The sequence below is a fragment of the Coffea arabica genome, chromosome 4e (genome assembly GCF_036785885.1).
Source record: "Coffea arabica cultivar ET-39 chromosome 4e, Coffea Arabica ET-39 HiFi, whole genome shotgun sequence".
NCBI lineage: Eukaryota > Viridiplantae > Streptophyta > Magnoliopsida > Gentianales > Rubiaceae > Coffea > Coffea arabica.
In genome coordinates this window covers 4,252,857-4,268,131 of record NC_092317.1, presented here as the reverse complement: position 1 = coordinate 4,268,131, position 15,275 = coordinate 4,252,857, and the positions used below count along the sequence as shown (strand labels likewise).

General features: G+C 35.0%; 1 protein-coding gene across 1 annotated transcript; it reads left to right on the top strand.

Moving 5' to 3' along the window:
* Positions 1–5,956: 5,956 nt before the first annotated feature.
* Positions 5,957–15,007, top strand: LOC113742553 (uncharacterized). The gene is made up of 10 exons (XM_027270411.2): positions 5,957–6,300; positions 7,112–7,981; positions 8,122–8,277; positions 9,300–9,560; positions 9,645–9,775; positions 11,106–11,136; positions 12,189–13,046; positions 13,589–13,744; positions 14,082–14,345; positions 14,642–15,007. Exons 2-10 carry the CDS (start codon positions 7,139–7,141, stop codon positions 14,774–14,776), a joined length of 2,835 nt encoding a protein of 944 aa, XP_027126212.2. The 5' UTR covers positions 5,957–6,300; positions 7,112–7,138; the 3' UTR covers positions 14,777–15,007.
* The last annotated feature ends 268 nt before the right edge of the window (positions 15,008–15,275 follow it).

Sequence of the window (15,275 nt, the reverse complement as noted above, 5' to 3'; positions counted from 1 at the left end):
AGCCAACAACTGCCTGGTCATTCTCCTACTTGGTCAATCTTCATAATCTTTTGGGATAATTTCAGAAACGTCCCTTGAGGTTTTTAACAATTTCATTTAGCTCCCTCAAGGTTTTTAAAATTATACATACCTCCATAATTATTTAAAAAGACAATACTACCCTTAAATATTTTAATGAAATTCCCTTGTTTGGTATGCTTATATTTAGAATGACTTTGAAAATTATTTTTTCATTCTTTGTCCTTCTTATTCCTTTTTATTTTAATTTTTTATCAATAAAATTGTAGAACTACTACTATTATCTCTATTTTCTATTGTAACAAAATGTTGAACTAGTGATTTTTTGGATGAGTTAACTTTATACGTAATCCAATGTTTTTTGCTAATCTTTGTTTTCTATTTTTTGGTATTAAAATTAACAATAAATAAAAAAGAAATAGCCCAAAATTACTATTAAATTATGATAATTTCACTACTCAAAAAATTCAACTTTAAATTCATTATTTTGACTTTTTCTTTTCATTTTTTTAAATCTAAATCCATAATAAAATACTATCAAAATTATCCTATCATAGTGAGAAATTTATTATTATTACAGTTGCTTATCAAATAGTAGGTATGGATATAAAAATTTTGACACATTTTCCTTATAATTATCTAGATAATCTTATAATTGTATAGGAAAATAAATTAAAAACTCACTACACAAGGGCATTTTTGGGTATTCATTTAAAATTTTGACTAAGTCAATATTATTTTAAAATTTTATTACTAAAACTATCAAATCAAGGGAGGTAGGTGTAATTTTTTAAATCTCAGGGGAGCACAGTGAAATTGTCAAAAATCTCATGGGAGGTTTCTGAAATTATCCCTAATCTTTTTGTTCTATAGATTTCTAGCCTTCTAGGGCTCTTCTTTTTTTTTGGATAAAATAAAATTTCTTGAGGCCCTTTGATAACGAAATTTAATGTGACATTGAATTGATTAAGCACCACTACTTTGTATACAAACATTCAAGTAAAACTCTACTTACTAATTTGTTGAAACTAGCATTTTGACCCATGCTGTGCACGGACTTATATTTTAGTTCAAAATAATAATACATATTTATATATTGTAATATAGGATAAAATATATGACAAAGGCTAAAAAATTATACTAAATTTATAATATAGATTACAGTTTATAACCATATATCAAAATTTATAATATAAAAAACATAAATTAGGACTGATTTATTTTCCACGATTTTAGAAAAAAAAATTTCTCCTATTTTGTAGCCCTAAAATTGTTAAGTGCTTGTAAACTAATGCTTTTCATAAATTTTAATATAGATTAAAAAAATCTTTGTAAGCTGTGTTTCTAGAGTTTTTAGAATTATTGAAAACTATTATCATTTTCATTCTCATTTTCAGTTCGCTATCCATTGTCTCATATGATCTTCACACATTCAATCACAGTGCAATTCCTCCTTTCATTTTTTTATCACCTTTGTCATACTCCACAATTTCTTTCTTTCTTTCCCTTTTTCTCCGCCCAACTTTGTAGTTCACTTTCATTTTTCGACCTTTTCCGCTCTTAGTATTCCATTCCTCTCTCCTCTAACTTCCTACCCCTAATTTTTCATGTCTTTTTCTTCATCATTCTTCCAAACCCTTAGACAGCCCCTCTAACCTCCATCCCTCACGCCCCAACCTCCTTCCCTCGCGCCCCAACCTCCTCCAATTCCTTTTCCCTTATTTCTCTCTTCTTCTTCCATTTGGCCAAACCAGAATAAAGTAATATTACAATTTTTCATTTAAGATATATTATGCTATACAAAATCTATAGTTTTCTCTTATATGCTTATGAGAATTATATGTACATATATGTATATACTATGTTGTGTTCGTGTTGGAATTTTCTTTTTTGAATAATAGTAATTATGATTGGCATTTTCCATCTCTATTGGCCCGAGAGTCTTAATTTCTCTATTTTTTTAAATTGAAAACATAATTTAACATATTGTCAATGTTACACTAATATAAAGTAAATTTGGCGAGTAAAATATAAAAATGAAAATTCAATACAAAAGTATTTAAAAAATGCCAAATTTAGTTATTTTTCATATTAATTTTGACTTGGCCACACACAAAAATATTGAATTAAATTATTTCAAAATTTCAAAAGAGAAATTTTGTGATTCATTTCATATTCAACCTCCAAATTGAGGGGTTAAACTTTGAAGTAAAAGAAAAATTTCCATAACTTGTAATTTGGTTTTACATTTTAAAATGTACTTATATATGTACTTTCAAAATAAAATTGGAAAGATAAAATTTGAAACAAAAGAAAAACATAACTTGCAATTTGGTTTAACATTTTGCAATATATTTAATTTTACCCCTCATAATATGAAAATTATATAAAATTGAAAATTGAACACAATGGTTGCAAGCATTGGCATCTAAAAATGCAAACGAAAAACTGATAATATCTTACAATACCCCTAACTATTACACACACACATATAGCAGTTACATATTTACATATGAAGAAAACAAAAAGAATACACAAAATAATGAATAAGCATCAAATTTGGATAAGATATGTACAAATTAAGTAGATGCAGTTTATGGTCAAATGTTCTATATTTTTCCACGTTGAAATGCCAATATGACTTTGTTTTTTATTTAGCGATTTCATAATTTAAACTTCATGAATAGTACCATTCTTGAATTTTTAAATCTATGACTAATGAATATTATTTCCTTTTTGTTTTTTTATATAATTTACCATTTTAGTTAAAATTACTAAGTTGAAGGGTAAAATATTGTTATTTACTTTTTTACTTTTAATAGGTGTGGTAATGTTTCCTTTTTATTAACCCTTATATTAATAGTTTTCAAACCAAATTCCTATATAAGTGGAATATCTTCTTACATTTTAAATTCAAAAGGTATGAAAAGGATATATAATAGTTAAAAATTTTCAAAATTCTATATAAAAAAAATGAGGAGTTGGAAGCATTTGTACTTAACCATGCTACAAACTCCTTGTCTAATTTATATAGATATAGATGTTATACCAAAACTCATTCAATTACTATATGCAAAAATAATTATTTAGAACACACATTTCTATTCACATGTGCATGCATATTTTCACACACACATGCATGTGCACACATTCTTTTCTATTCACGTGTGTATTCATATCGTCTTTCTCTCTCATGCATTTTTTTTTCCTTCTCTCGTTTATAAAACACATATTCTCTCTCACTATATAACACATTTAAGTAAACAACGTACACTTATAAGCAATTTTTCATACTCTAACCACATAAAATAAGAGTTATTTCCTGGGTTTTTTCTTCCTGTTTTTGTGCAAGCCAATAAAATAAGTGAAAGAGCGCTAAAAGATTGTACTCCATAAAAAAAACAAAATTGTGATCAGAATGATCAATAAATCACTCCAACGAAATAAAGGGTGATTCATAAATAGTTGACAAATGTGTTTAGGCTTTTTAATGTCTTTTGGGACAAGTAAGCTAGGCCCATCCGATTGAAGTAGACTTCTTATCAATTCTCCCATGTTGTGCCCACATGCAAAAAGATTCATGGGCCAGCAGCGCTTAACGTAGTCAATTCGATCATGCAAATAAAGAACTTGGCACCAACTGGAGTTGGGCCAAGTGGTAAGCAGCTTGGTTCCGCTTAAGCAGGTCTCGGGTTCGAAACCTGGTGTATGCAGCTACCCTTGTTGGGAGACTCACCCACCATAGCCAGGTGTGCGACCCGGGTCGACCAACGGATTAGTCAGGGCAAAGCCCTGGATACCGTGGCAGGCAACCAAAAAAAAAAAAAAAGAACTTGGCTTGATTTATAATAATACAAAATGATGGGGCTCTACACGTGTACTTGTCTGTTTTTGCTTCATGGTTAAGTATCTTTCCCTTCTGCGTAGATCTTCCGAGATAACGTTCTACCTAGACTAAGATATTTCCGCTTATCAAAATATTAGTTTAAGCTTCCCTCAAGTCTTTTTTTTTTTTTTTGGTGTTCAGGTCAATCCTTACGAGACTCGACTAATCCCACTCCGGCCGGGGAGGAGAGATCCCATCCCCCCGAACACGTTAATCACGGTACTCGAACCCTTGCGAATGGCTGGACAACGGCCTTAAGGAAGCAACCGTGACCAAACGAGCTGCCCTGTGAGGGCAGCTTCTCTCAAGTCACTTTGTCAATTTTTTTGAGAATGGCATAATTTCTAGGGAAATGTCACTCCAAAAGCTGCCGACTAAAATTTCAATTCAATGACCACATCCTTTGGTTTTAATATTCTTCTTTCTTTACTAATTAATTAGGTGTAAAATTATATGATAATAAAACAACATAAATTTACAGTAAACTAATAAAATAACTCCAGAATCTAGAAGACTATGGAAAAGAGGCTATTTTTTAACTAAATATTGTCATTAGTTATTGACGGAATTTTCTCTGTTTTTTCATGTAATTTGGCTTTTTTTTTTCCTCAAAAACTCAGAAGATGCTGGTGAACAAACATCACATTTTCTTCTTGGTTTGTATGAATTAAAAATTATTTGTCAAAATTTATTTATTTGTATCATCAACATATATTTTTTAATCGCCTATTATAGTATTCTTTTTTAATTGTGTTTGGCTTGCATTTTATTTACACCTTATTTACGCAAACTGACTTGCTTGCATTATCAACACATTTTTTAACCACTTTTTTATCTCACATATATTACATAAAAAAAATGCTATAGTAATTTTTGTTAGAAACTTTTCAAAATTTGTATGATGTACATACATGTAATTAATGTATATTCATTAATTTTTGATACATGTATAGTATTGTGAATGTATTCATGTATATTGGAATTATTGAATGAAATGATAGATTCATGTTTCGATCTAATGATCATGAGATGCATGAATTAAAGTGCATGAATGTGTACACAATACTTTGAATCTATTCATACACAATACTTTGAATCTGTTCATACAAGTGTTTAATGAGGTCTTTTGTTTCCCAAACAATCTTCTTATATAAAGAGGTCAAGTAGAGAGTGGTTGGCTGCAGAAAATCACTTTCCTACTATCCTTACTCTCTCAAAAGCACTCCTTAGTTCACAAAGGGTTTGTCTTGCTTTGTGCAAAAGTTTAAGACAAACAAAACTTCATCTTATCCTAAAAGATATTTGTCCAAGGTTATTGCACGTTATACCGGACAAATAAAGCCTAAAGGAAAGTGATATCTATCACGATTTGAAGCCAATTCTTGTTACAATATTTGCTAGTCCTTTACAATTTACCCAACAATTTTTTTTTCAAAACATTATCTTAAATAATCTTCTATTATCTAAACACACTACTGCCGCTCCCAAATAATCTCCTAGTCAAATAATCTATTATCCAAACGCAATCATGAATGACTGGGAAAAACGCTTGACGCGAAGTTTGGCTCATTGCTACTTAATGCCGCTCCCCTCTTTGTCCCCGAATTCATTAATTTTCACAAGGTCCACACTTTCATCATTATTGTTACTTGGTCCGAGTCTTGGAAGCTGATTGATTGTCAGGTTGCAGCAGTCTGAATTCTCGCAAGTGCCAGTGGAACACACCTACAAGAAGCCAATGGAGGAGCAGATAGCTGTGGCAAAGATGGAATGGAAAGCTTTTGTGCTCCTTTTGACTCCCTGAAGCAGGCCCTCCTGGATTAGGAAATATTTTTACTGATTATTTTGCTATTTATGCTACTATTGTCTTATTTTACCAAAAAATAATAATAATAAATTCCATGTCTAGTAAGATACCCCGTCGCTTTCTGTCTCAGCAGAAAATCGTAACAGAGAAACTTGTCATTTGTCAAAAATTTTCCAGACAACGACGAAAGGGGCATCCTGTATATCAAATCCAAAACGCAATAAACTTGTGAAAAAGTTTTTTTTTAAAAAAAAAAGAAAAAAGAAAAGACCTGCAAAAATACTTCATACTAGTGGCCGGAAACAAGAATAATCTGCCGTCTCCTATTTCACGATTTGGATTGAAAGATCCAGGGTAATGAGCTAAGCACTGGCCTCAGCAAATCGGACACGTCGGCATCATTGACTGCGCCCATATCCATCCGCCACCCAGTTTTTTTCCGCCAATGTTAAAATAATGATTGCTCTCAAGACTACGTAGCATGCCCTTAAAAACCCGTTCTTTACATTCACATGTTCTCTGCTTCGCCAGTTTCTTGTTTGAGAAAAAATTGAAACTTTCTTCTTTTGCAGATGTGCTGTGAAATTTGGTAAGCTGTTTTTACATTCTTGATTGTTATAGTTTTGATAATTGTTCGACTTACTACTGAATGCTGTTTTGTTTATATGATTCCAAGAAAACATTTGGGTGTCATAAACGTAGACTGTAGGTAATAAATATTCAAGGGAAACAACTAGAGCAAGAACCCATCATCGTTCTTGGTTAAAATTTCTTCTTGCGTTAGTTTTCTGAAAGTAAGTTACCCAAGGAACAGTAGTTCTCTTGTTTCTGTTGCTACTCTCTCTGGTGGAGACTGGAGGATACTCCGATTATGGTCAAAGTTTATCATTTCTATTTCTGTACTGTCTATTGTTATGGAAAGACAAACTTTACAGTTTTGTAGCCCGGAAATTTGAGTATTTTTATGGGTAGTTTTCTGTTGCTAACTTGCTATTCGAATTTGATTTCTGGTTGTAGACTCTTTCTTTTCTCTTTTATTGTCCGTAATTAGCCACCTAAGTTAAAGCCACTGCACTTGTAGGTGTCGGATGCTGCTGTTTCCTTATTGTGATGTTCCTACTTTCCTTTTTTTTTTAATGATCTAAACAATTTGGTCCATGAGGTGAAGAAGAACAAGGAGAATAGGAAGATCCTGCAACAAGTTAAGTATGTGATAATCCGCATAGTTAAATTAATGATCCTGCCGCTTTTTTGTTTATCTTGGTGTGTAGCTATGCAGTTTAATGATATGGGTAAGCTATGTTTGTTGAAGGTGATGCAATTGGATGAGATTTTTTGGAACAATTTGGCTATTACTGACATAATTTCGTCATTAAGCTTTCTTCCCTAATGTTATACAGATATATTAAAGAAGTGAGAATAAGAAGATGGCAAAGGGTTCGAAATGCCAGTTCATTTTCCTGGCTACTTTGTTATTGGTGGATACTATTCAAAGTTATTTAATGTCTGGGACAGATGAAAATGGGGTGAAAACTCTTGTCTATTTGTCACCTAAGTTTGAGCTCGGACCAGGATCAGTGATTAATAAGTATTACTATGACATTGATTTCCCAAGAGGCCATATTGCTGTTAAGAGTTTCGATGCTGAAGTGATTGATGAGGCAGGAAACTCCATCCCACTTTATGAAACTTATCTCCATCACTGGGTTGCTGTAAATTATTACCAACGTAGAGGTGTTGAAACGCCCAAATACCATAGCAGCGTTGGTTTTCAGAAGTCAAATTACATTTCAGCTGGGAATAATGGGGTCTGCGCACAAGTACTTTCCCAGTTTTTTGGCCTGGGATCTGAGACACGAAAAACAAGCAACAATGTACCAGATCCTTATGGTATAGAATTTGGTAACCCTGCAGTGATACCTGCTGGTTATGACGAGAAATGGCTTCTCAATGTGCATGCAATTGATACACGGGGTGCAGAAAATAGGTTAGGATGCACCGAGTGCAGGTGTGATCTCTATAATGTTACTGTGGATGAATATGGCCATAACCTGGACCCAAGTTACGTTGGAGGCTTGCGATGTTGTTATGATGAGACCAGATGCAGGTTGAAAGAAGGGTTTCAAGGTGTGAAGCGAAGCCTTTACTTGAAGTACACTGTAACATATGTTGATTGGCATAGCTCCATTGTGCCTGTTAGAGTGTATATATTTGATGTGACAGATAGATGGAAAAGGTCTGATGGAATCAGTTCAAGACATGACTGTCTGGTAATATGTCAAGTCCTTCTATCTGTTATTCTATTTATCTACAAAGAAATTATATATTAAAAAAAAAACTTGTTGATGGATATAGTGAAATTTTTACACGCCATTCAGGATTTAAAATATTCTGTACTACCTTGAAACAGATTGAGTATGATGTCGAGTCTTGCCCAGCTGGTGTTACAAAAGGTGGTTGCGTTCATACTAAAAGTGTAAGCATAATTCTGCCTACTGGTGGCAACGTCATCTATGGTGTTGCACACCAGCATACAGGAGGAGTTGGTTCAACTCTTCATGGAGAGGTAGTTTTGTTGTTTCATGTTTCACTAGCTATACATCAAAATTGTTGGCAATTGATTCTGCTTTCTGACATAATAGTCATATTTGATAAGTCTGCTCCTTAATTTATTTCCTATCTTTTTTAGAAAAGAAATAAAGGTTTTCTGCACTTAAGTAATTTAAGATATGTGTAATGCTCCTAACAACTCGCCAGCAATTGATGTATCCCTGAATTTGGTATCTATTCATCTTTACATTTCAATTCTATGTAAGGAGGAAGTTCTAGATGTAATTTTAGTAAAGCAAAGAGATGGACAATTATTACTTCAAAAATTTCCAATTGATTTTGTGTTTTGAACCTTTCACGCAACTGTATATCATTTATCGTTCACAGATCTAATGTCAATTAGGGAAAGACCTGCCTTTCCATCTTATGATACTTCAAGCATCTTCTGCCTCTTTTCTGTCTTTTGAGGCTTTAAGCAATAGCCTCATTAGTGTGATGCTCCTTGATACTGACGTGGCATGTCTGTACTCTTAAGTTCATGGCCACAAGTTGTCTGTCTTAAGTATATCTTGTCATTTCCGCTTCTAAATATATTTTCTTTTTAGTACAAAGGCAAGAGAATAAAAGGGAAAGGGCAGAATGAATCTCTTGTTGAACTACATGACTTTGTGCAAAAGTCATATTGCTAGTAAATATTTCCTCCAAGATTATTGTTTTCCTTCCTTTATACTATAGAAGGCTAATGATGACAAGAAACACGCTGAGTAGTTGCAAGTATGCCTTTTGTGATAGCTTGCTGCCATTGGCTTTTGCCAATAACTGGCATCTAATTATGAAATTGATGCTAAAAATCAAATTAGTTCATCTATTGCTTCTGTCTAGTTTCGCGGATCAGTTAGATGTGTTCATATAATTGATTCTTGTTTACTTTTATGCATTATGTTGAAATCTCTGTTTATTGGTTGCTGATTAGGTGGTCTCATAGTGAATTCCCTGCTTTCTTTTTTTTGAGTCTTGATTCTCTGGTGGATTATTCAGGATGGAAGAGTTATATGCTCGTCACTTCCAATTTATGGAGAAGGGAAGGAACCAGGAAATGAGGCTGGTTACATTGTAGGGATGTCTACGTGTTATCCTCAACCTGGTTCTGTGAAGATATCCAATGGGGAAACTCTGACTGTAAAATCTTATTATAGCAGTGAACAAGGGCATACAGGAGTCATGGGACTTTTTTACATATTGGTTGCAGATTCAGACTCGTCCGCAAAACTTAACTCTTCCCAGCATGCTCCAGTTGGAGTATGAGTCTATTCTGTTTTCCTCACGAGCTTTTTAATTAACAATTTGGAGTGAAACTTGCTCTCATCGTTCTGATTTGTGCAGATACATAAGAGAGTGTTGACGCCCGATTTTATCGTGGGTATGGCGCTGCTAGGAATTGCAGTTCTTGCTGCTGTTATTGTTGCTTATCAGAGAAGAAACCAAAGAGGGGATAACTACGAACCAATAACGATGTGAGCTTGTCTATCTTAATTTTGATGTCTGTTGTATCACCATCTTTAGATGGTTTTAAGTTCTCTCGTCTCCTCCATGTCCTCTTTGTTAACAGTGTAAACCACTTCGTATACATGTACTTTCTGTGGCAATAATATGGCAAGAATTTGTTTGGTTGTAACTGGCAGCCATATGTGTGTGTAAAAGCATGGATCTTCTTTCAGTTGTTTTATTGATCAATGAGCTCTTTAACAATACGAGGAAACAGTTCACCATGGCATCAGCAGCTGAGAATTTGATACTCGCTTTTTACGTAGCATTTTCAGATACTGCACAAGGTGCAATCCTCATAGAACGGAGAGAATTTTATTCCAAGGCTATCGCTAGTGATGGCTCAAAGGAAGAGCTCTGACAGAAACCGGACTTGTCATAGCATTTACATCCAGTGTGTGTGTGTGTGTGTGTGTTTAGTGGACATTGTAGTTCAGGAAACGCAAACCATTTTGTCCGAGGTAACAAATCATCTGTAGTAAAGGTTGGATAAATGCTGGATTCTTTACAAATTTGCCAGTCTTCAGCTGCAACCTTCCAGTTCCAGGATGATTTACAATCGTTTTACAACTGCAACCCCATTCCTACATTTAGCTGCACAAAAAGTCGCCAGAGTTTAATACGAATCAAACACACACGTTCTCAATTCCCTACATACAGGAGTCTGTACCCATCAGAAAGCGATCCTGTGCTAGTTTGAAAGCCGCTGTCTTTGAAATATTAGAACGCACAACCAAGCTTCTCTACTTCAAAAAATTCATGGCTTTGACTTTCAAATAAACTACTGGGCATTGTCAAAATATGGAAGTAGTGCGGAATGGAGAATGACCCCTCCCCCAAAACTAAGAAAGACTCGCTGAAGAAAGACAAAATGGATTTCACTGTCCCTGACGACAATTGAAAACGAACCACCTTTTTAAAACTGTTTTCTCCTCTTTTGAGTTTTGACCATTTCATTTTTTTATGTCTAACAAACTTCCCCACAATGGTTTCAGCAGTGGTTGTGGCCTGTGTGTATATTCAAAACACTCCATTGGAGGCTCTAGCCTCTAGGTGACATATTAATTTGACTTCTTTTTTTTTTTTGTCAAACGATCAATTTGACATTTTCCAATGTTCACACAATGGGTATTTGAATAATCTTAAAAGGCTAGTACAAACTTTGGAGAACGATCATTGACCTCATTTGGGCTCTTTATGTTCATCATTTCCAGCTAAAGCTGCTTCCCTGGTTCTTGCTTCTGTAAGTATACCCATTTTGAGAATTCAAATATGGCTCTAAATTAGTTTGGGTTAAAGCTGCTTCCCTGCTTCTCTGGTTCTTGCTTCTGTACTACGTAATTCAAACTTGATTATAAATGTAGCACACACCAGATGGACATATGCAGTCAAGAGTTTTAATGCTATCCATTTTCAGTTAATCCTGTTTATTTCCCACAATTTTCCTCTTCTACGTGCTTTAATTCTTTATGTGCTTGTTTCATATGTCTCGGATTTTCAAGAACTACTATGTGCTTGTTTCTTATGTCTCGGATTTTCAAGATAACAGTCCAAAGCTTGAACCATTTGCGTGTCATATTTATCACTGGAATCTAGAACATAAATATTGTAATTTGAACTTCTATGTGCTTGTCAATAGCAAAGTAGTTCTCTATCTCTCTCTGTCTCTGTAGATATGTATCGTGGACGGAATTTGAAGTTCAGTCAGTTTTCTTTCAACCTGGAGTTTGCTAACTGTTAAGAAATAGTAATAAGCTTTGAAGCTGATATCACTACTTGGATTCCTCTGCATTCTTACACGGCAAGTTCAACTTTAGCTTTTCTTTATTTCCAGATAAACAGAATTTCATCATTCTTGTGCGTATCTCAGTCGCTAAATGTCAAAATGTTCCAGATCTTTTGGTTTTTTAGTGCTATAAATGCATGTCTGATACTGTTCCATCCATTAGCTGGTTGATAATAATTGCTTGATCCAGTTGATCCTGTTACTATTCCATTTATTAAGCTGGAAAACTGAATATTATTGTTGTGATGCATTCAAGCTCAACAATTTCTTCTGAATTCTGATATACATGACAATGAGGAAAAATTCGCAGAGTGTGAAGTACTTGTTCTTCGTCTGCTTTCAGAACTCGCTACTGGTATGGGTAGTACCATATCAGCCATGAAGTAGCCTCAAATTCTGACATGCAAATTTTTTAATCAAATGAGTATCAAGTATAGACTTCAACAATTGATTTATCTGGTTTTATACCTCATTTCATTTTATGCAGAGAAGACTCAGAAAATGAACTGCAATTTCTGGGTAAAAAAGAAAGGAAAATGAACTTTAATGTCATGTACTAACAGCGAAAATAATTGTTTTACCTGATATGATGACAGAAAGGGACGGAAATGTTTTCAGATTGCTCTTTGCTATTCTCCTTGGTATTACTGCTACTGATGGCAATAGTTCGTTCTACCCAAGTTCATCTAAGCAATGCTAACGGCATCAAAACTGCTGTATTTTTGTCACCTAAGTTTGACCTGGAACCAGGATCAGTAGCTGAAAAGTTATTTCACAATATTGACTTTCCAAGAGGTCATATTGCTATAAAGAGTTTCGTTGCTGAAGTGGTTGATGAGGCAGGGAATCCTGTACCTCTCTATGAAACTTATCTGCACCACTGGATTGCTATGAGATACTACCGACCGAAAGCAGTTGAAAATTCAAACAGTTCAAGCAACCAGAGGTCTGAAAAATCAGATTATGTTGTCATTAAGAACAATGGGATATGTGATGACCATCTTCCCCAGTACTTTGGCCTTGGATCTGAGACGAGAAAAACAGCAACAGCTGTGCCTGATCCTTATGGAATAGAAGTTGGTAATCCAGCAGAAATTCCTGCAGGCTATGAAGAAGGATGGATACTCAATTTGCATGCAATTGATACAAGGGGTGCAGAAGATAAATTGGGATGCACAGAGTGCAGGTGTGATCTGTATAATGTTACTCAAGATGAGGATGGCAATGCTTTGGAGCCAGAATATATTGGGGGAATGAGATGCTGTTATGAGGAAACAAAGTGCAGACTTATAGAAGGGTACAGGAGTCCAAGGAGAAGCTTCTTCATGAAATACACTGTCAAGTATGTCGACTGGGACAACTCCATCTTGCCTGCTAAAATATATATACTTGACGTAACTGCTAGATGGCAAAGATCGAACAATTCTAAAGAATCAAATGGTCACAACTGCCAGGTGATTGACCACTTTCGTATGAGCCGTGCATCTTAAGGAATAACTACTGCTCTGCCTCCAAAATATGCAGAGGCGGCAGTTTTATCATGTTCCCTGTGTATAACAGGATGAGTGAGAGAACCTACATGATGTCTCCTTAGGTTTGAAAAGAACTTGTGTAGACCAAACTAAAATTGACACAAGTAGGAACAGGTCATTAATGGAATTCAAGCTACATTTTGATTGTGATGGAGTCCATCTTAAAGATCATGCACCTATATACAGGTCCTACGAACTTGTCTGAAATCATGAATATTGTGATTAGAAAGATTTACTACTCCTGATGACTCTAGTACTAAAGTCTGTTTTCAAAAGCAATTGGCTATTGCAGATGTTATATATCTTATTCAAGAACCTGTTAACTTTATGATTAATGGTTAAAGTTCTACTTTAACATTATCATTATCAAAGTAGACGGTGTTGCTTCAACCATTTTGCTTTCTTTTAGTGCATTTCCTCTTCAAGTTTTTCAGGAAACTAAAAGGTTTTATCCATCTTGACAGATCGAGTATCTAATCGAGTCCTGTTCCACAAACACAGCTCATGATGATTGCATCCACACAAAGAGCGTATCCATAGTTTTGCCATCTGGGGGTGAGGTCATCTATGGTGTTGCACACCAACATACAGGAGGTCTTGGTTCAACTCTTTATGGGGAGGTAATTTAATTCAAACTTTTCCTTGTCATGCTTACGTGATAGATACATGACAAATTTTTTTCCTTCTCTTCTAGTTCTATCTTCTATCCTTTATGAGATGCACCTAGGACTATGCAGTCCATTCACGTTGGAGTATTCCAGGTTACATTGAGAGGGGAGCTCTCTTGCATTAGTTGAACATTATCCCCTCGTATCCCTTGCATTAGTTGAACATTATTATCCTGTATTAGCTTGCAATGCTAATTACAATCACTTAATAATCACTTAATTACAATCACTTATAGTAATGTTGTTTTTCTGAATTTGAATTTCTGTTCTTTCCCGTCAATTTTGTTAGGATGGACGCGTTATATGCTCCTCCATTCCAATATATGGGCAGGGAATGGAACCAGGAAATGAGTCTGGCTATATAGTTGGAATGTCAACATGTTATCCTCAACCTGGCTCCATTAAAATCTCCAGTGGGGAGTCTCTAACTCTTGTATCCAACTATAGCAATGCTCAAAGGCATACAGGTGTCATGGGACTCTTTTACATCTTAGTTGCTGATCCTGATCAACACTCACCAAACGCTACCTCTGCTCCTCATGCTTCAGTTCATGTAAGATCCTGCCCCACTTTTGTGATCTGTCCCTTTATTCCCCTCTAGGATTACTTGAACACACGATCAATCTTAACGTGGCTTAAACAAATCTTCTCGAGGCAGTGAATGTCTCCGCAGGGGGGGGGGGGAGATAAGGACTGCCAATTAGTGAAAGATGTTAAATAGAGTGTTATGAGAGTATTGATATGCTGTCATGTGATGTGGTTAAGAGTTGTAATTAGAAAAGGTACTAATTTCCGAAACTTAATCAGCTTCTCCTGAGATTAACTATGCAGTTACTTGACATTATGCAGGAGCACAAGAAAACGAGTATACCCCATTATGTTTGGGTGGTAATTCTTCTGTTTCAAGCAGCACTGGTTCTTGCTCTTGTCATCACTTATCAAAGGAAGTGTAGAAAAGCTGGATACGAGTCCATTGCGACCTGAGCTTGGCTCACCAATCTCCTCTCCTGGGATTTGGGAACTTCTGAAGAATCACTTGTTAAAGAAAGGCTGTAGTGGTAATTTTCTTTTGACATCTCCTATTCCTCACGTAGAAGTTAAAACTTTAGAGAGTACTTCTCCATTCACCAAAAGTACAGAGGCTAAGGCCTGGTTTTTATTTATATATATAATAATGCAGGATACTGTTTTCTTGTTCCTGCATGATATGCAAAATGTGATTTTGACTTGGGGCATGAATTAAGTTCTCTCTTGTTTGATTTGGATTCCAGCAGAAATGCTGCGATGGTCTCATTCCAGCTGTGACCAGATGAGAAGCGAATTTGCTTCCCACTCAACCCAGACTCCGAAAAGCACCCATTTTGGTCCATCTGGAAATGGAATAGAATAAGAAGAGAGAATTACTAGTTTTAGACCCTAGAAAAAGGTGAATATTAGTGGGAAAAGCACACCTATGCGTGCGCAAATTAAGAAAGAATTAAGC

What these genes read in the sequence shown, in the direction of transcription:
- LOC113742553 (XM_027270411.2), top strand. Translation starts at nt 7,139, where the DNA reads ATGGCAAAGGGTTCGAAATGCCAGTTCATTTTCCTGGCTACTTTGTTA. An exon ending in GTTCAAGACATGACTGTCTG is followed by an intron (nt 7,982 to 8,121) that starts GTAATATGTCAA and finishes ACCTTGAAACAG; the next exon opens with ATTGAGTATGATGTCGAGTC. An exon ending in CTCCTCATGCTTCAGTTCAT is followed by an intron (nt 14,346 to 14,641) that starts GTAAGATCCTGC and finishes GACATTATGCAG; the next exon opens with GAGCACAAGAAAACGAGTAT.